This window comes from Nyctereutes procyonoides, unplaced genomic scaffold, assembly GCF_905146905.1.
Source record: "Nyctereutes procyonoides isolate TBG_1078 unplaced genomic scaffold, NYPRO_anot_genome, whole genome shotgun sequence".
Taxonomy (NCBI): Eukaryota; Metazoa; Chordata; class Mammalia; order Carnivora; family Canidae; genus Nyctereutes; species Nyctereutes procyonoides.
In genome coordinates this window covers 44596248-44616324 of record NW_026575030.1, presented here as the reverse complement: position 1 = coordinate 44616324, position 20077 = coordinate 44596248, and the positions used below count along the sequence as shown (strand labels likewise).

General features: G+C 41.8%; 1 protein-coding gene across 1 annotated transcript in view; it reads right to left on the bottom strand.

Moving 5' to 3' along the window:
• GABRR3 (gamma-aminobutyric acid type A receptor subunit rho3) overlaps positions 1 to 20077 on the bottom strand; it is a 48800-nt gene that overhangs the window by 15151 nt on the left and 13572 nt on the right. The window contains 9 exon segments of the mRNA XM_055316044.1: positions 5658 to 5708; positions 5710 to 5785; positions 6788 to 6884; positions 9888 to 9914; positions 10611 to 10658; positions 10661 to 10769; positions 10771 to 10806; positions 13233 to 13314; positions 19388 to 19501. Coding sequence (XP_055172019.1) covers positions 5658 to 5708; positions 5710 to 5785; positions 6788 to 6884; positions 9888 to 9914; positions 10611 to 10658; positions 10661 to 10769; positions 10771 to 10806; positions 13233 to 13314; positions 19388 to 19501 — 640 coding nt within the window.

The window sequence follows — 20077 nt, the reverse complement described above, 5'->3', positions numbered from 1 at the left end:
GAGAGTATCGTGGTTGAGGCTGTAGGCCAGGAAGAGATCTCTCCACCACCAGGAAAGGTGGTGCTGCCTTGGAAAGATGTGGAACCCTTGGATAGCATGATAAAGCATCTGGCTCCACTTTTGATATTTGACTTCTCACAGCACCCAAGCCACATTCTTCCTTCCCCTTCTGTCCCACATCTGGGCAAGGTAATAAGAAAGCCTGGTGCTCCCTCTTTGGGGACCCACAGGAAATTCAAACCATGCAGGGGAGTCCTCCCTCTAGTCCCCACCTAACCACCACAAAGCCCCAAGCCAGTCACCCCTCCCTGTTTTCTCAAGCCATTTTCAGACCTACTTAGGAGCCAACCCTGCTCCTCTAGAAAACCTCATTATGTGTGTAATAAATCTCTTTATAAAACCCTTTTGCTACCTTGTGGCATCATCAATTTTGACATTTGAACCACATTCTGGATGGAAGGGCCCATCAGCTTCTACCAGATTGTTACATGGTAGAAAGATGGGGAGTTTATGAAAGAGAAAAGAGAACTGGAGAGTTGGCAGTCAGGAAAATGCAAGAGGGGAAGTGATTCAAGAGTCAGTCCCAAGACAAGGTTCCAGGAGGTTTTGTACCTGGAGACTGTTACCTTCAGTGGCCTGTGATACTAAAGGCCTCATTCGGTGTTTAAAGGATCAAGACAATGTTGTTGGGATGCCTGGGTGGCTCAGCAGTTGAACACCTGCCTTTGGCCCAGGGCGTGATCCTGGAGTCCCAGGATCAAGTCCCACATTGAGATCCCTGCGTGGAGCCTGCTTTCTCCCTCTGCCTATGTCTCTGCCTCTCTCTCTCTCTCTCTCTCTGTCTCGTCTGTGTCTCTCATGAATAAATAAAATCATTAAAAAAAAAGATGATGTTGTTGATGAAAATAGTGATGCTAGCTACAAGCTAATATTTCCTGAACACTTAACACATGGCAGACAATATTCAAAGTTATTTATTGTAGACAGTATTCTAAATTATTTAAATGTATTAAATCATGTATCCTCACAACCCTAGGAGGTAGGAACTGTTATAAACCAAGTTAAAGATGAAGACATTGAAGCTTGAGATTAAGCAACTTGCCCACATTTCTAGTAAATGGTAGGGCCAAGATTTGAACTCATGCAATCTGTCTCCAAAACTTGTACTTTAACCACTACATTATGCTCCAATAAAGAGTAATTACCAATGCATTCTTTAGGGACAGAAGTCATTTTTTTCCCTTTGTAAATTTACAGTGCATGATTGTGAGGGACACTGAAAGGCATGAGAGGGCAGAGGCCCTCACTAGCTTGTTAATATTGCCAGAGAGAGGTAAAGATGATGCCAAGGGGAAAAAGTCAGGACCTGATGGTTCAGCTATCGAGGGGACACTAAAGTTATATAATTATAGCTATACTTCTGATTCCTCTAACCAGAGCCAGTAGTTTTTTTTTTTTTCCCCCTTCGGTAGAGCTGATTTGGCTATACAGAGGTTATGGTGATTGTTATGATCATTGGAATGAAGACAAAAAATAAGCAGATTATTTCTGATGAAGCTAATGTGTTTAAACAGGATACTAATCTGAGAAAAACACTTGGGGTTAGGTCTTGGGAGATCATATTTAATAACTCATGGATAAGGTGAGCCTGGATTATATTTTTGAGCTAAAATAAATTTCTAACTGATGAGCTTTCTGAAACCTAAGAATTGTTGAATAAACCCAGATATGATTAATAACTTGATATTTGGGGGTGCCTGGGCAGTGCAGTTGGTTAAGTGTCTGTCTCTTGGTTTTGGCTCAGGTTGTGATCTCAGGCCCCGCGTTGAGGTCTGTGCTCAGTGTGGAATATGCTTAAGAATCTCTTCCTCTGGGATCCCTGGGTGGCGCAGCGGTTTGGCGCCTGCCTTTGGCCCAGGGCGCGATCCTGGAGACCCAGGATCGAATCCCACATCGGGCTCCCGGTGCATGGAGCCTGCTTCTCCCTCTGTGTCTCTGCCTCTCACTCTCTCTCTGTGTGACTATCATAAATAAATAAATACAAATTTAAAAAAAAAAAAAAGAATCTCTTCCTCTCCCTCTGCCCTCTCCCCCACTATCTCTCAAATAAATAAAGAAAATCTTTTTAGAAAGGTGATATTTGACTACAATTTCCAAAATTCTTTACTCTAATATTTTTATAGTCTTAAAGCCGTTTTAATCTTTCTTATTAAAAATGTATGCATTAAAACAGTTAAAAAATACAGAAGTGTTGAAAATATCCCCAATCTATACTCAATTCTTAGAAGTATCAATTGTTAATCTTCTTAGACATTAAAAAACCATATATATAAGTCCTTCTTAAAATAACAAATATGAGAGCATATATATTCTCCTGTAACATGATTTAAAAAATTTTAAATTTACTATATAGATAATTCTCTATAATTCTATGCAAACCATGTATATGTAAACCTAATTCTTTTCTTTTTTCATTTTTCTGAGAAATCAAAATGTTTTTTTTTCTTAAAAATGTAACCATACTGGAATGTTAGGAATTTTTAGTGGGTTTTAAAACACTTAAAAGCATCTTTTGGAGCAGAAAGTTCTTCAATGCAAGTATTTTGTGTGGTTTTAGACAGACTTTAAAACATTACCAGAAGAAGAAAAAATCAACTAGTGTTGGACCTGACTGGTACGGCTTAATAAGTCTGACAATGACAAATAACAAGGCACTGAAGCCAATGGAATGGCATGTTGGAGAAGTAAGAATTTGGAAATGAAATTTAACCTTTTCCTTTTAAAATTTTTTTTTTTAATTTTTTTTTTTTTATGATAGTCACACACACACAGAGAGAGAGAGAGAGAGAGGCAGAGACATAGGCAGAGGGAGAAGCAGGCTCCATGCACCGGGAGCCCGACGTGGGATTCGATCCCGGGTCTCCAGGATCGCGCCCTGGGCCAAAGACAGGCGCCAAACCACTGCGCCACCCAGGGATCCCCGCTTTTCCTTTTAAGAGTATAGCTGAGTGTATATTAAAGGATACTTGTGCTTCAAAATCTGAAGAAACGTCACTGCCATTATTATACATGTAGTGTGTATTCTGTGCAGGAAACAACATCCTTAGATTTCTATGCTTCATATGCATGACACTGTAATAGCTTCAGACATTGCAAAGACTTATTCATAATCTATCATGTGCCAGATTTATTCCATCATAACAGTAAAATGAAAATAGCTGTAAATTATATTTCGACATGTACTATTGTTCATTGCATCCACTCTTGTTTAAATATTAATTAAATTTAGGATTCAGAGCGTTACAAATCTTGACAGAAACATCCTCACACAGTTAACTCTTGAACAGTGTAGGGGTCAGGACTGCTGGTCCTGGTGCACTTGAATATCTGCCCAGAAATTTCTAGTCCCTCCAAACCTAACTACTAGCAGCCTACTGCTGTTTGGAAGTCTCACTAAATCCAACAGTTGATTTAGACATGTTTTGTATGTTATATGTATTATATACTGTATTCTTACAATAAAGTAAACTAGGAAAAATGTCAAAAAAATCCATAAAAGAGAGAAAATACATGTGCAGTGTCATACTGTATTTATCGAAAAAATTTGCATATAAGTGCAGTTCAAAGTCATGTTGCTCAAGGGTAAACTCTGTTTACTTATATAATAATTCTTTTTTTTTAATTTTTATTTATTTATGATAGTCACAGGGGGGGGGGGCAGAGACACAGACAGAGGGAGAAGCAGGCTCCATGCACCGGGAGCCCGATGTGGGATTCGATCCCGGGTCTCCAGGATCGCGCCCTGGGCCAAAGGCAGGCGCCAAACCGCTGCGCCACCCAGGGATCCCCTGTTTACTTATATAGAGAAAGATTAGAGAGAAAAGAAAAAGGAGAACAAAATATATAAAAATAATAAGTTTGTATCTATGAGGTGGGATGACAAAGGCTTTTTCTTTAAACTTCTCTGATTTTTTTTTCAAATTATGTGCCTTTTATTCACTCATTCAGCAATTACCTATTTTTTTATTTATTTTATGATAGAGAGAGAGAGAGAGAGAGAGAGAGAGAGAGAGGCAGAGACACAGGCAGAGGGAGAAGCAGGCTCCATGCAGGGAGCCCGACGTGGGACTCGATCCCGGATCTCCAGCATCGCGCCCCGGGCCAAAGGCAGGCGCCAAACTGCTGCGCCACCCAGGGATCCCCAGCAATTACCTATTGAGCAGCTACTATGTGCCAGAGGTATATCAATGACCAAAACCAATAATATGTGTTACTTATATAATCAGAAAAGGCCATAAGTGTTACTACAGTTAGTAGCATTATCTGCTGAATCCCAAGCAAAATAGACAAATAAGTTAAAGAGAGTATTTGTTCTGGATCTAAACAGCTAAATAACTGTTGGTTCTAGAAAGTCCTTTAGCTTCGCTGTGATGTAAATTTTGTCTTCTCTCTTAGTGATTCAGGGTGTTTATTTACAACCCGATAACTCCTCTCCAGAGTCAAAGGGCAGAATAGAGCACGTCCAGGGAGAAAAGTCAGTAGGTAAAAGCATTTGAGACAGGGTGGCTCTGAAACCCAGGGGCAGCACACACTGTCCAGGCTCCTTACGGCTTCGAAAATCTAAAATGGCATTTTATATGGAATCTTCCAGAAATGACGCAGAATGCTAATAACCAGGGAAGAGGAAGCTACGTGGGGCTTTAATCAACAGGGATCAAGTATAATTTAAAAAGCGCTGTGGATACTACTCTGTGTTGCCAAACAAGAAAATGTCTGTCAGAGAAAAGAGTCTGCAATACAGGCCGGATATTGAGTGGATTTTCTGCTTTTCGGACTGATTCACCCAGCAATGCCTACTGAGTATACGTGCTGCCCCAGCAAGCACAGCGGTGTTTCCCGGGCATCTGTCATGTGCGGAGCCCGTTTCAGGGGCCGGGGAAGAAATGGTGAACGAGGCAGACAGATTTCTTGGACTCTTTCTAGTCAGACCCTCAGACAATAAAGCAGTCAACTAGAGACTATTTCAGGTAGTGTTAAGTGCTGTGAAGACAAACAGGCAGGGAATGGTGAGGAAGGAGGCCTGGTTTAGACATGACCGTTAAGAAAGCACTCTTTGAGGTCATATTTGAACAATGCCCTGAACGGAAGGAGGGAGCTGGTCATGAGAAAACTGGGGGAAAATCATTCCAGGTAGACGGAGAAATAGGCCAAAGCAGAAGCCCTGTGGGTAGAAGGAGACCTGGTGTGTTTGAGGACAGGCAAGAAGGGAGAGATCAGAGAGGTAGATCATGTGGGCTTTGTAGGCCATTTGAGAAGCTTGAGTTTTGTTGTTAGTGTGGTGGAAACACCGTGGAGGGTTTTAAGCAGGAAAGAATTGTGGTCTTTGTCTTTTCAAAGAAGGCTCTGTCTGCTGTGTTAAGCGTAGACTGCAGGGGCCAGGTGTGGGAGAAGGGTGTTCACCTGGAAGTGACTGCATGAGGGGGCGAAGTCCCATGCTGGGCAGGTGGAGGAGGTGGCCTGTAAAGGAGGGAAGAGGGTATCGGCCAAACAGGACCCTTGTTGGGATTCCGGTCTCTTCACCTGTGGTGCAGTGGTGCTCTGCAAACAGTAGGTGCCCAGTAAGTGCTGATGAATTGTCCACATAGGATAACACAGCTGTGCTGCTGTAGAAAGCAAATCCACTGGATGCAGTGAACTCCTCAATGAAGGGAAATACGCTCACCAGGATTTAGGGACTTGTTTCCATGTTTCCAGTACAGCATTAGATCCTGCTCACTGGAGGCGTCTGAAGCAAGACAGCAAGGTTCTTGGCATGAGAACAAGCTCTCGTGAGCTCCAGGAGCTCTACGACCTCGATTTATGGAGCTCTGCGTCCCCGGTGCCTGGTCCAATGACACGAATATATCAGATACTGAAAAACATTTGCCACGAGGCTGTTGATCCCCGTACCTACCAAAAGAAAAAATAATCTCCAAAAATCAGACTCTAATTTCTGGCATAGTACGGCGGCCTTTCGTGTGCCCATGTGATGAACTCTCCACAGAGCTGCTCCCTGCCCCGCGAGCACCGAGGATCACCAAACCACTGCCGGTTCCAAGTCACAGGCCTGACCCCAGGTCTCCGGGCCCCCTCAGTCTTGTAGGTCTCTGGGAGGAAATGCCGAAACGAGCTGAGCTCATAAGGAATTATCTTCTGCAATCGAAGAATGCTATAGAAAGCTTCTAATGGATTTGATGAGCAACAGCCACTGAAATTCCCAGCATTTTGGCCACATTACAAAAACCTGCCATCAGCTTTTAAGGGGTCATATCAAAAACAATCGAGGGGCCCAAGCGACTGACAAAGGCTGGCTCAGGAGCCCTCTGTCAGGGTTTGATTAGAGGGTCTAGGTCTAGAGCTGCCTTTTTCTGGGGAACCCGAGCACATTTCATGGAAGATGGTGACTTATATGGGAACATGAATTCTAGAGCTTTCCAAATTTGGGGAGTATGTCAGTCTATGTTCATAAATCAGCAAGAATATACCCCTTTGGGGAGTTTGTTTCTTTATAAGCAGTGCAGAAAGTGCAGAATGTGTACTCATGAAAACATTCTTTCCTTGCGTGTTCTCTTTTGAGAGACAATCTGCCATCATCCTTGGTTTTAAAAAAAAATTACAATTTTGAATTAATATGTTTAACTTATATCAAGATTTTTAAATGCTCATTAAGAACGTGCTTGTTTTCATGCAGGTGTGTGATGGCATGTCCAGATCAAGAGTGCTCACTCCATCAGGAAGTAAGACTTACAGCTTTCCAGTTTGAGGGAACAAGTGTCAAGAGTGTCCTCGTTCTGAGTGTCAAGAGGAAACCTGCTGAAATCCATAAAGCACATGGCTGAAACAGCCTGTAGCAGGAGAGAGAAAACAAAAACTGCAGGTCGTTTCACCATATGGCCAAGTAAACAGGCAATATTGAAGCTCCTTGACTGTGGCGCCTGTTTTGTGTGCCTTTCAAGAAGAAGGCAAAGCAGGCATTCCCATCCTCTGTGGACGTAACGAATAAGGAAGCAAACCCAGGAAGGTGGGTGGTTTTCTGAAGACAGAGGGTGAACGCGTGCATTCCAGCTCTAAAGATCGTTTCTGATCTCATGGTCTCCTAGTTGGTGCCCTCTATATTTGTTGGCTCTGATATCTTTAGAAAAACATACTTCAAAGGGAGAGGACTTTGAAATAGATTTAAATATTTTCTGCTTTTTGGAAGATCCAAAGTTAGGTGTCTAGTCATAAAGGGCTGGGATGGTGGTAATAAAAACCGATGGGTAGAGGTTCCTCTCACAAAGCAAGTTTACCTGAAAAAATTCTCTTTCCAGGAGTGAGGAGAAGGCCTGGAGCATTTTCAGTTATAGATTTATGTGCACAATGCATAATTCAGGTGCCATTAAGGCTTGCATACTGATGAGGATTGTTTTTTCAAATTTTATATCCTCCTAGATTTTTCTGGCTTTAGGCAGAGGCTGCTATACTATGATCCTGCCTCAAAGTAGAAACTCTGGTACCCACACCACAGATCAGAGGGTTATAAAAGGCCCCTGAGCAAGTTTGCACAAAACAAAGGCAACAGCTGCTCCTACCCATGGTGCCCCCAAGTTAATCAGAGAACTAGAATCATTTTATCTTCCACGGGTTGAATTCTACTGTCAATAGTCATGCAGCAAAACGCCAAGCCAGGGAGGTATATGGATGATTTTGTGTCACAAAACATAGTCATTTTGGCATATCCCTGGCACAGGTGATCTTTGAACAATGCATGGGTTGGAGGTGCCAACCTCTGTGAGTTGAAAATCCTGCGTAAATTTTGACTCCCCAAAAACTTAATTATTAAGAGCCTACTGTTGACCAGAAGCCTACCAACACCATAAAGTCAATTACCACATATTTTAGATGTATTTTATACTGTGTTCTTACAGCAAAGCTAGAAAGAAGAAAATGTTATTAAGTCATAAGAAAAAAAAGAGTCATAAGAGAAAATGTATTCACAGTACTATACTATATTTTTAAAAGATTCTCATAAAATAGATGTGCACAGAAGGGACCTCTGAAGTCTTTGAATCTACCTCCTTCATAGGTGTAAATCAGCAAAGTGATCGCCTAAGAGGTGGTAAAGAAAAAACTATTTATGGCACTTGTTAAAGAATAGTAAGGAAGATTTTATTGAGGGGGACTACTATAATTTGGTTTATTAACAAGGGAGAGAGGGGAGGACTCAACTCCAAATACAACAAGGAAATGTCGGAATTTATAGCCAAGGAGCAGGCTACATTACTCAGAGGAGACATCACGGGGCAGGGGGAGGGGAGGGGGAATCTGTCTAAAAGGACCTAACAGGATTCTTGCTGAAGGTGGGACACTGTGGTCAGACATCACCTGGGGTGGTGGAGGATGAGGAATATGATCAGATTGGAGGGTGATCAGATATTGAAGACGGGAGAATTCTGGCTAAAGGCACTTAGCAGAGATAAACACAAAAGCTCAAAAGTCAGGGTCTAGGTGAGAAGAAAGTTCAGAGGAGCCTAGCAGAGTTTGGTCAAAGAGAACATCTTTGTTCGTAGATGGAGTCAGAACCAATCCTAGAACTGGATAACCTGGCTCCGGGCTTAGACTGACTCTGGTGTCAGCTAGAAGAGCTGTGTGGACAACAATTTTGAGTCTTTCTGTGTTTGGGGATTTCCCAACCACACCCTCAGTTTCCATGATTTGCTAGGACTCATCAAAGTGGTTACGCTAATAGCTATGGCTTACTGCCACGAAAGGACACAGATGAAAATCAGCGATGGAAAAGGCACAGAGGGTAGAGGCCAGTAGGGGCCAGGAGCAAGTTTCCAGCTGTTGTGTCTGGTGGACAGTGACAAATGGCCACATGCATGGAGTACTGCCAACGAGGGAAGGTACGTGAGCCTTGAGGTCCAAATGACTAACTAAGAGGTGGTCACATAGGTCTAGCCGACGTTGGTCTCCAGCCCCTCCAGAGGTCAAGCTGATACCAGGTAACTCAAAGCCTGCTCCATAAATCTCATTGTTAGCAGGGACTATCTGGTGTGGCCCAAGCCTCAAGGTCAACAAAGATCCTCTTATCAGGCAGGATATTTTGAGGGATTAGAGATTATCTCCAAGGAGCCAGAAATCCTTCCTTGGAATGTGCAGGGTAAGGACAATCTACTGAATTAATTCTTTCATCAAAATAATTAATTTTAAAAAGTTAAAAGGTTTAAGAAGTTGATTCCTTGGCCAGATGCTGCTTCTGATTCCTCGTGAGGCCCGACTCCAGTACTTACCAGAATCCCATGTTGCTCCTGACTTAAAAGTTCTATCGAAAGTTGTACTTTCATTATATTTTTAAGAAACATTGACAGCAAATATGACCCTATCACCTTTGTACTAAAGTGAGCAAGGTGTTTTTTAATGAACAAAAAGAATCTGTGTTAATTTACTATTGCCACTGTAACAAATTATCACAAACTTGGTGCCTTAAAACAACACAAATTTATTCTCTCACAGTTCTGGAGGCCAGAAGTCTGAAATTAGTATCACTGCACTGAAATCAAGGTGGCAGAAAGGCCCTGTTCCCTCCAGAAGCTCTAGGGGAAAAGTCAATCCTTGCCTCTTACAGCTTCCGGCAGTTGTTAGCATTCCTGTGCTGGTGGCTCTATCATTCCAATCTCTGTCTTAATGGTCACATTGCCTTTCTCTAACCAGGATTCTTATGATTGATTGCATTTAGGTCCCAACCAACTGATCCAGAATAATTTTCTTATCCCAGGATCCTTAACTTAATCACATCTGCAAAGATCTTTTTTTTTTTTTTTTTCTTTTTAAGGCCAAATGAAGTGACTTTCACATGATTCAAGGACTAGGACAATGGATATCATTTGGGAACCCTTTTTTTTTTTTCAGTCTTACTACAGAGTCTTTCTGGGATTTCTAAGACATTAAAAAAAATGAATTAAACCTGATTTACTAAGCATCTTTAGAATTACCAATTATAAGCCCCGCAGTATGTACAGGATGCATTAGGCTAAAAGAACATATGGTATGTAAAAGATGGAGGGCTGTTATAGCATAGTGTCAGAAAAAAATATTTTGAATTAAAGAAGTGAAAAGGGAGTAAACAAATTAGTGGTAATTTGAATGATGACTATACTTTCTTGTGAAAAATGAAGGAGATAATTAAGAACGCTATTTAGTTAATCCAAGATTCCGAGATTGCTTGTCAATGTGCAGTTAGTAAAGAAGAAAAGCAATTTTGTGCACCTATAAAATTGTGGGCCAGACTTTTAGGGATTTCCATAATTCAACTCTGCTCTGGCCAACCTTATTTTCTATCAATCCCCAATGATGTGTTGAGTAGATAGATAGAGAACTATTTTTTAAAATCTGGAAGTTAGAACAAGGAAAAAAAAAATCACATGTTCTGTGTTTGTCCCAATCTTCAGCATCACTAAACAGACAGTAAGTAATATTGTGAGCTTAGCTAGTAGTGAGATCCACTAGCTTTGGTGTAGACCTCCCTGGTTATAGGGAAGCCTATGATGGTCCACAGCCCTCCTGACCTGAGAGTGAAGAGGACTGTTTACAATAGGGTATACATGAAGCATGATGTTCTCCACAGGTTTTTTTTTTTTTTATCATGAATGAAGGATCTTTTGGAATGGACAAAAAAGATGTCAGGCACCCAAATCTTTTTGATCAATCTACGATCAAAGGTCATGCTTTTGTTTGTTGTGCTAGGAAAGGAGCCTCTCATCTTTCCAGTAATGTCTGAGATAAAAAAAAAAAAATCATTGTAAAGTCCTAGGCAGAGAGAAAAAGAGACAAGTCAAAGCCAGTAGGAAGATGGTTCAGGATGACCAATTAACACCATTTGTCCTAAACTGATGGGCATGGATGTTAATGACCTATAATGTGAATGGCTTATATTGTATTTTCAGGTAGATTTAGGATGAAGCCAGTGAGCTTGACTTGCAGAACCTCTCCTTCACCTGGAGTCTGGTGAATGTTGAGTTTCTACGAACCATAGAGAATTCAAGTTGGGAAAGGGAAGCCAGGTTAAAACTGGGAAACATTTCTACATAAGCACTGATAAGTCACCTAAAGAGATCTCAGAAGAAAAGGACTTGGAACTACATGGCCCATTATTTTATTTTCACTTAGTTTTTTCATTTCATTGTAAATGAATGTTCACTTTTATAATGGTTTCTGCATCCATAAATTTGTATTATTTTTGTTTAAAAAAGCCCCTTCTCCAAGTTGAATAAATTATGGTCCCACAAAAACAGATACAGTATTTCTTAGAGCTGTTAGTAGAAAGCATGCTGTCAGAGATCCTGAGAAGGAAATGATTTTCCTCAGCTTGAGAGACAAAAAGAATACCAAGAAGTTCTCAAATTCTACTGTGCAAAAGACTTAGCCATGAATTTGTTAAAATGGCACATTCCCCAGAAGCTAATACCCTGAGCTTCTGATCCAGTATGGCTCAGGGAACTGAATTATTTATTAGTGTGTAACCCAATTATAAAGAGATAAGGATGGTAGGGGCTCTATTAACATTATTTTAGCAGAAAAAAAATTAGGTCAGTCAATACTTTGAGCTTGTCTGGCTCTCAGAAACTACATTTAATATTTTGTTTGAACAAAGACTCCCCTAGCTATGTCCAAGTCAGTGGGTGTGGATGATGATGATGTGTTTCACCTTTTACAACTGTTTACTCCTTCCTATCATTTATTTCCCAACAATACTCAGATTATTCTTGAAGTAGCACATGTGACAGAACTTGACATTTATTATACAAGCAAAAAACAAATCTCAATGAACTACAAATAAGTCAGCAGTTAATGATGAGCTAGTTCGGTTCTTTTTTTTAAGGTTCAGAATAGAGGTACTTTGTATTATTGTATTATCTAGGTTAGTCTGGGAGCATCAGCCATGAGTAGTTTTGAATTAGGGTGAGGGCAAATAAACAGAATGATTCATTCATTCCCATAACACTTCAGGGAGTTGTGTGGGTTACTGCAGGGATTGCTTTAGTCAGCATATATTTAGAATCAGGTGCTCAGTCTGATCTGAAGGTCACCACTGAGCTTATGAAGACAAGTGCAGACATTAGTTTACAATAGTTTATACATTTATACATTCCAGTGATACTGCAAAATCACGACTAGTGGGCACTATCATGAGAGAGCAGGATGCACAGCAGGTTGAGACGAAGAGTGGGGTAAAACTTCAACGAATTGAAAGTGAATTCGGGGTGGGAAGATGATAAATGAGAAGCAAAAGAGGCCAACACTGGGGGTCACTGATAATTAGAACACATTTTCACCTTGGGCATGGAGAACCCAGTGCAGTTTTAGCTGATACTCACCCTTATTCAGGTAAGAAGGGTGAATTCTGGTTTTAGGGGCAGTGGGGTGGAGACCATGAGAATTTTAGATGCAGACGGGTCATTCAGGGATAACTTAGAGGTTACGCCAGGATAAAGGAAATGAGTACTTGTTCCTGGAGTACAACAGGCTCAAGAAAATGTCGGTAGAAGCTGGTTTTGGTCAGGGAAGAGCCAAAATGTTCTAAACAAGGTATTTTTGAGTAGTGAGTACTCTTGGTGCTATTCACTTTGGGAGTAGGGTGGTTCAAATGAAGGAAGTTCCATATTTAAACTTGAAATAAATATTGAATTTGATAATGATAAGGACTAGAAAAACAGTAGCTGAAAATGGAAACAAGAAATAACAAGTCATAGAAAATTTTGTTTAGAATTTGCTGGAATTTTTATAAGTCTTATAATTTTTCATTCAGTCAGCATTTAGATGGCAATGACTAGTTGGAGGAATCCCTATAAATAAAAATATTAATTAAGTATATATATATATATATATAAATATATATAAAGATAATTTGATCTTACAATTCAATTGATTTATATTTTCTAGGTCCAGTTTCCTTAAGAGATTCCCTACCTTGTTTTTTCTTTCTTTTTTACATTTCTTTCTTTTACATTTTAATTGTAGTATTTGCATATTATAAAAGTAATATATAAAATCTAAATTTCAAGCAGAAAGGAGTGGAAGGAGAGCAAAGTAACTTCAACTCTATGAAGCAAAGTAGGAAAAATACATAGCGGTAACATACATAATTAAAATGGTTTATGAAAACACCAGTGATTTTGATACTATTCTCTATCCTTTCAGGAAAATACCAATATCTGATAGAGAAACTTACCTTAACCTCTGAAATGCTGTCAATACTTTCAACCTGGACATCTATACCCATTGGCACCGGAGATCCTTCAGAAAGAAAAACAAATGATATACTCTGAAATCATTATAATTATTTTGGTAACACTGAAAGCAGGAAAGATCAATGTCACAAGTGAATTACTTAAAAAATTTTTTAACAACAAATTTCTCCATTTTTCTATTGATATATTATTATACAGTCAATTACAATAAAAAGGCACATGTATAAATAAATGTTTCAATAATTATCGCACATTTGCTTAAGACCAGCTCAATATTTTCCTTCATATAGAGTATGGAAGTAGTGTGTTCAATTTTTGTTTGTTTGTTTTTTGTTTTAGCGAGTGGTGATTTAAAAAGGAAAAATGTTTCGAAAACATGTCTAAGGGTATGTAGAATGATGTATTCTCTATGGTAAGGATCATATTTTATAGTCAGCGAGTAGAGTAGCTCATGGAGTTCATGACTCTGAAAGATGTGGGAGCCTCTTCTCTCTTGCCAAAGTCACTTGGGCAGTGCGTGGCGGGTGATAGAGTGCCACACAGGGACCCCGCACGTTCACAAATGTCTCTGACACCAGTCAGCAAAGCCTGCAGTTGGGATGAAGCAAACATCCTTAGAAATGTGCATGATGAGAACGTATTGAAAGTTAGAATCAGAGAAAACTCAGACAAGTGCTAAGACTTGTTGGCAGCTGGGTCTCAATGAACCGGGATGTCGGCATGTGGATGACAAGACCGTAAGAGGATCTAGACCAGAACGAGGCCCAGACATACCCTTGTTACACCTCATGAAGGGTTTCACCACTTCCGGGGTGAGGGTGAACTGATGTTAACAACTCCCCTATTTAGTATCATGCATGGAATTTGACATGTGCATATGTTACAATAGTTTATACATTTATACATGTAGTCTTCATGTTTTATTGTCCTACTGACCAATTCTTAATTCAATTTTATTGTCTGTAGAATTCCGAGTTTAAAAAAAAAAATACTTTCAACACTTTTTGAAACAGAAATCTTGCCCAGGTGGCCCCCAGGTGGCTGTTTTAGTTAAGATTCTGAGACTGAGGGGCACCTGGTTGGCTCAGTGGTTGAGAATCTGCCTTCGACTCAGGTCGTGATCCTGGGGTCCTGGGATCAAGTCCTGCATCGAGCTTCCGACAGGGAGCCTGCTTCTCCCTCTGCCTGTGTCTCTGCCTCTCTCTGTGTCTCTCAGGAATAAAATAAAATCTTTAAAAAAGAAAAAGATTCTGAGATTGAGAAGGGTCGGGCTAGAAAACGTCCTTCCCAAGGCTAAATAATGTCTGGATGTGCTACATGTGATATACACGTGCATATCATTCAACAAAGCTCCGTCGTACTGTGCTTTAAATGCACAACACATTATAAAACATTTTGAAGAAAAGTGTCTACCCTCGGATGCCACCTGACCTCATTTTTGGCTCCTCTGAACTCCATGCCCATGTGTACCTCACTCCAAGGTCTAGGAATCTATATACTCTCCAGGACGGTGTGGAGGGGAAGGGCCATGTAAAGGTAAGATGCAGAATCACAGAATTTTGGAATTGGATGTAAGCTCCATGTATCATTCTTTTTATAGATCAGGAGCTGAGTCTCAGAGGGCAGGTAGCACTAAAGCAGATGGATTAAAAATCATGGAAATTCTAGCTACCAAACCGGAATTAAAGCCAAACTTCCATCCCTTAATTCCTCTAAGTCTCAGTTTGTTCATCTGTAAAATAGGGGAAATAAATCCACGGTACTGACCTAAGAGCGCTGCCTTGAGGCTAGACGAAAGAACGCGTGTCACGTCCTTAACCTAACACCATTCAAACATCTTACCAACCAACCTGTTCAGCATCTCCCGGATCAGTAATGCATATAACAACACGAATAAGAACTTCCCAAATACTTTCATTAATTCCATATATGAAGCATTTGGAATATAGTAAAAGTAAATAAATGTTAACCGGTATGGTTATGTGTTGATTTCCCAGGATCAATATGTAGGTAGTAGCACACACATTTATAGTCTTTTTTTATATGTATATGTAAAGATAGATCATAACTTGTATTTTTTTTAAAGATTTCATTTATCCATGAGACACACACACACAGAGACTTAAAGAGAGAGAGGGGCAGAGACACAGGCAGAGGGAGAAGCAGGCTCCGTGCAGGAGGCCCGACATGGGACTCGATCCCAGGTCTCTAGGATCAGGCCCCGGGCTGAAGGTGGTGCTAAACCGCTGAGCCACTGGAGCTGCCCCATTAATTGTATTTTTATATATGCAGGAAAAAGGAGAGTTAAACAACAGTCATATATCTTATGTGTATGGAGCATTTAAAATACATTATACAATATATCATCTCATGTCATCATGACAGCCACTAGTCAGGTAGGGAGCTAGAACCGATGTTGGCTCCATGTGACATATGACATGAGTCGCTCAGAGATGTTAGAGAGCTTGCCTGGAGCCGAGGCCTGGTTATTGCAGGAACGTAGCCAGGTCCCTCTGGCTCCCAGGCTCGTCCTCCGGTCTGACAAGCACAGATTATACACGCAGCCTTCACTGCCTTAGCTTTTGTCTTGACTCCCTGGCCAGTGTCTAGATGCTGAACTGATCCCATTTTAGAGAAACAAAGAAATCATCATCTCTGAGACTGAAACAAAAGAGCCTTCGGTGATGCGAGATGTAAAGGGCAGGAAAAACGCAAAGAAAATGAGCTGCAAAAAAAAAAAAAAAAAAAAAGAAAATGAGCTGCAATTTACAGCCCAAGTTAAACACAAAGCTCCCCTAAATTTATATCCTCCTGTTTCCACATAATGAGTCAATTAATCTTCTAATGCTTTATAAAAGTAAAAAACACTGCAGCAGCAGCTGGTTTTAATGTTAAAGCTAATTAGGAAAACACATTAAGGCGAGGGAAGTGCTGAAGTCACATTTAGCTCAAGAGGAAAGCAGTATGTGCTGTGTGCAGGAGGAGGCTACAGCCGCAGGAGCTCGGCTCGGTGGAAGCCCCTTAATCCCCGGCACCCGCTTCCCCAGGAAGGTGGCCCCCAGGAAACAGAACTGGGTCACGTCTGACCAAGGCAGGAGCAGGGGAAGGGCCGTCTTCTGCAGCCACCAGGCTGACACTTCTGCCTGAATGTATGGATTTTTCTGCCTGAACACATGAGACATTTGGATGCCAATTAGCCTCAGTCCACGACTGCCAGAAAAATTCCTTTATCGGGGGATGATTTGTCACCTGCCACTAAGTAGCACAGTTTCAATCGCATTTTTAATGACCCCACAATGGAGCCTCGGGGGGGGAAAGAATTGCTTTATTTTATTTTATTTATTTATTTTATTTTATTTTAATTTATTATTATTATTATTATTTTTAAATAAAAGCCTTTCCCGGGGAGCCTGGGTGGCTCAGCGGTTTAGGGCCTGGTCCTGGAGTCCTGGGATCGAATCCCACGTTGGGGCTCCCTGCATGGAGCCTGCTTCTCCCTCTGCCTGTGCCTCTGCCTCTCTCTCTCTCTCTCTCTGTGTCTCTCATGAATAAATAATCTTGGAAAAAAAAAAGTGTTCCCACTCAAAAGAAAATCTTAACGTGTATCTCTAACAGATCAAAAGAGGTGGAAATTTAAGGTCCACTTTATGATTTTCCGGGGAGGGGGTCCTGGGGTGATACCAGGGAAGGAGAATGAAGCTTTAAAGTGATCTGAGGTTAGAGCACAGGGGTCCGGGTCCCCTGCAGCAGCTGTCCCTCAGGTTGTAAGGTGCATTGCAATCACCTGGGCACCTTATTACAATGCAGATTTTGATTCGCAAAGCCCGGGGCGTGGGGCCTGAGCTTCTGCATTTTCAACTCCCTCCCAGCTGGTCCTTGAGGCCCTAGAGGCGACCTTCCCGGAGCGCTGGCGTCAAGGCCCAGGTTCAAGCACAGTCATTTTTCTCCGCATCTTTCTGGTCCAAAGTAGATCCGTAGGAGCCCTTTCCTCCGAGATAGGGATTCATTTACTTGGGGAACCTAAACTGCCAGGAATTAGGGCCGCCTCTGGCGCTGGAGCCGAGGGCCTGCCTCCCCGGGAGCCCCGGGTCGAGCCTTTCCTGGGCGACTGGCGCCCCCTCGCGCCCCGAGGGCCCAGGCCGGCGGCCGCCCTCGCTCCTGCTTGCTCCAGCCGAAGGCGGTGGGGAGGCCGCGCGCACCTTCCTGGAGATTTAACCTGCTGCGGGCTACGCGGTTCAGCGACCATCAAAAGGGACTCCCAGGCCAGCCCTCTGAGCTTCACCCAGGGGTCGGCTAGAAATGCTAATTGTTGGCTCGGCCAGATCTAGGGAGCTGGAACCTGGGGGTGGGGCTCAGTCATCTGCCAAGAACCCCCAGGTGGGGGCACCTGCGTGGCTCAGGCCCTTAAGGGTCTGCCTTTGGCTGGGGTCCTGGTTTCAGGCCTCAACATCGGGGTCCCTGCTCAGTGGGGACTCGGCTTCTCCCTCTCCTGAGGGTACTGTCTATTTAATTAATTAATTAATAATAAATAAATAAGGTCCTGGTTTCAGGCCTCAACATCAGGGTCCCTGCTCAGTGGGGACTCGGCTTCTCCCTCTCCTGAGGGTACTGTTAAATAAATAAATAAATAAATAAACAAATAAATAAATAAATAAATAAATAAATAAATAAATAAATAAATAAATCCATCCATCCATCCATCCATCCATCCATCCCCCAGGTACTTTGATGCTTATGTTGTAGTCCCGAATCTAATCAAATCAAAGCCAGACCCTTAGAATTGCAACCCAATGGATTCCACGAAATTAAAAAACAACAAACATTCCTCACCGTTAACAACCATCTGACCCGCTAATCGAGGAGTTCCCGAGGTGCCCACATTCCCCCGAGCTTCCCTGGGTCAGGACCACAGTACAGCGAGCGGCCCGCCCCACCCCACGCGGGAAACGTGAGGAATGAGCTGCCTGTGGAAAAGCTGCACCGGCTCCACAGCTGAGGGCTCCTGCCTTCCCAGCCTCACGTTCCCTTCTGTTGTGGCCACACTGGGAGGATCCTGCAAAGTCGTCAGCTCAGGAACCGTGGGAGTGGAGACTTAGGTCAATGGCAGAAGCTCCAGAAAGACTTAGCAGGGGCAGGGGAGGGAGACTTCCCATTAACCGCTTGATACCACCAAGTCCTGTGTTGTTTCTGGAAAACTTGGTACCCCTGGCGATGCAACTGGGCGCACATTAAACAATCTGAGGGCAGGAAAGACTTGGTTCCCAGTATGTCCTTATAGGGCCCCTTTCCATCCTCCTTACCTGCCCTTGCATCTTGGTTCCACCACGTGTTGCATTTCTCATGGCTCTGAGCAAATCTCATAACCTCTCTCTACTCACTAGGCCCCGCGAGGCTGGCATAAGCTAGTGCATTAACAGGCTCAGCCCAGGGCCTGGCCCTCCAACCTTCCGAGCAACTTAAGTTGCTGGAAGTGATAAAAAGAAAAACCTGAACACAGTTGTTTCCTAGGGAGCCATGCATTTGGTGTCCTGGTCCTTCCACCAAAGCCAGGCATTCAGCTTATAAGTTATTCAATGAGATTTAATGAATATCATCACAGAATCCAATTTACAGATTTTATTTTATTTTATTTTCAATGTACAGATTTTAGTTGAAAGAATAAATTCAGGGGCATCCAGGTGGCTCAGTTAGTCAAGCAGCTGCCATGGGCTCAGGTCACAATCTCAGGGTCCTGGGATGAGCTGCACCTGGGGCTCCTGCTCAGAGCCTGCTTCTCACTTGCCCTCTCACTCCTCCTCTGTGCTTGCTCTCCCTCTCAAATAAATAAATAAAATCTTAAAAAAAAAGAATAAGTTGCTGTATTGGCATTATGTACCCATTCACAATTTATTGAGCACACACTATTTACAATTAGTAAATAGTATGGATATTTACTCAAAGAAATTTATCTTTTTTTGATCAATTTAAAATTTATCAGTTGTTCTCATTCAAGGGAATATCACTGTAAAAATTTTTTTTTAAATTGATGGTCTTGTGTTTTGGTGTTTATTGCTTCAGATTTTCAACTTTATTTTGACACTGTAATGGATTGTGACCTAAGAGTTTTATAAAGATAGTACCTCCAAATCCAGGTCTCATTGCAAAATCATGGTCCTCTATATGGAGAAGTCGTTCATATTGCAGGAGTCAAGCTTTGGTACTGTCTTTTTTCCTCATTCTGGCTTCTTGTTTGCTATCTCTTCAAAGGGGGAAAAATACTTTTGAGATTTACATGGTTCTAGGTATTTTGATTCTGTGTTCAAGTTGGTATCCTCTGAAATATATATAAAAGCTCATTTTCTTAGCGTATCCTACACATAGCTAAAAATCTGCCAACATTTACTCTCTATTATATAAGGGTGGGCAGGTAAGGTAACCCCAAATTTGGAGCAACTTAGATGATGAACCAAGTCTGGATATAATGCTCTGGGCAGGAGACATTTCTCAGAATATGGTTTTTAGACCAGGAGAGCCTTGTCACTACCACCTTAGATCCATGTACCATATCCCAGATCACCTAAAGCAGAATCCGATGAAACAGGGTGTAGGAATCTGCATGTTACTTAAGTGATTTTTAGGGTCAGCGAAGTCAATCTACTTCTGCACTAAGACAGTGAAACAAAAATAAAAACACACTGCAAAATTGCAAACTGATGAAAATAGTGTTTTACAAAGACAAAATGAGCAGAAAGAAGGGGTGCGAGTTAAGATGAGAGTAGAATGTATGTAGTAGGCTCTAGAATTCGAGGGAGGGCAATGGGAATGGAGAG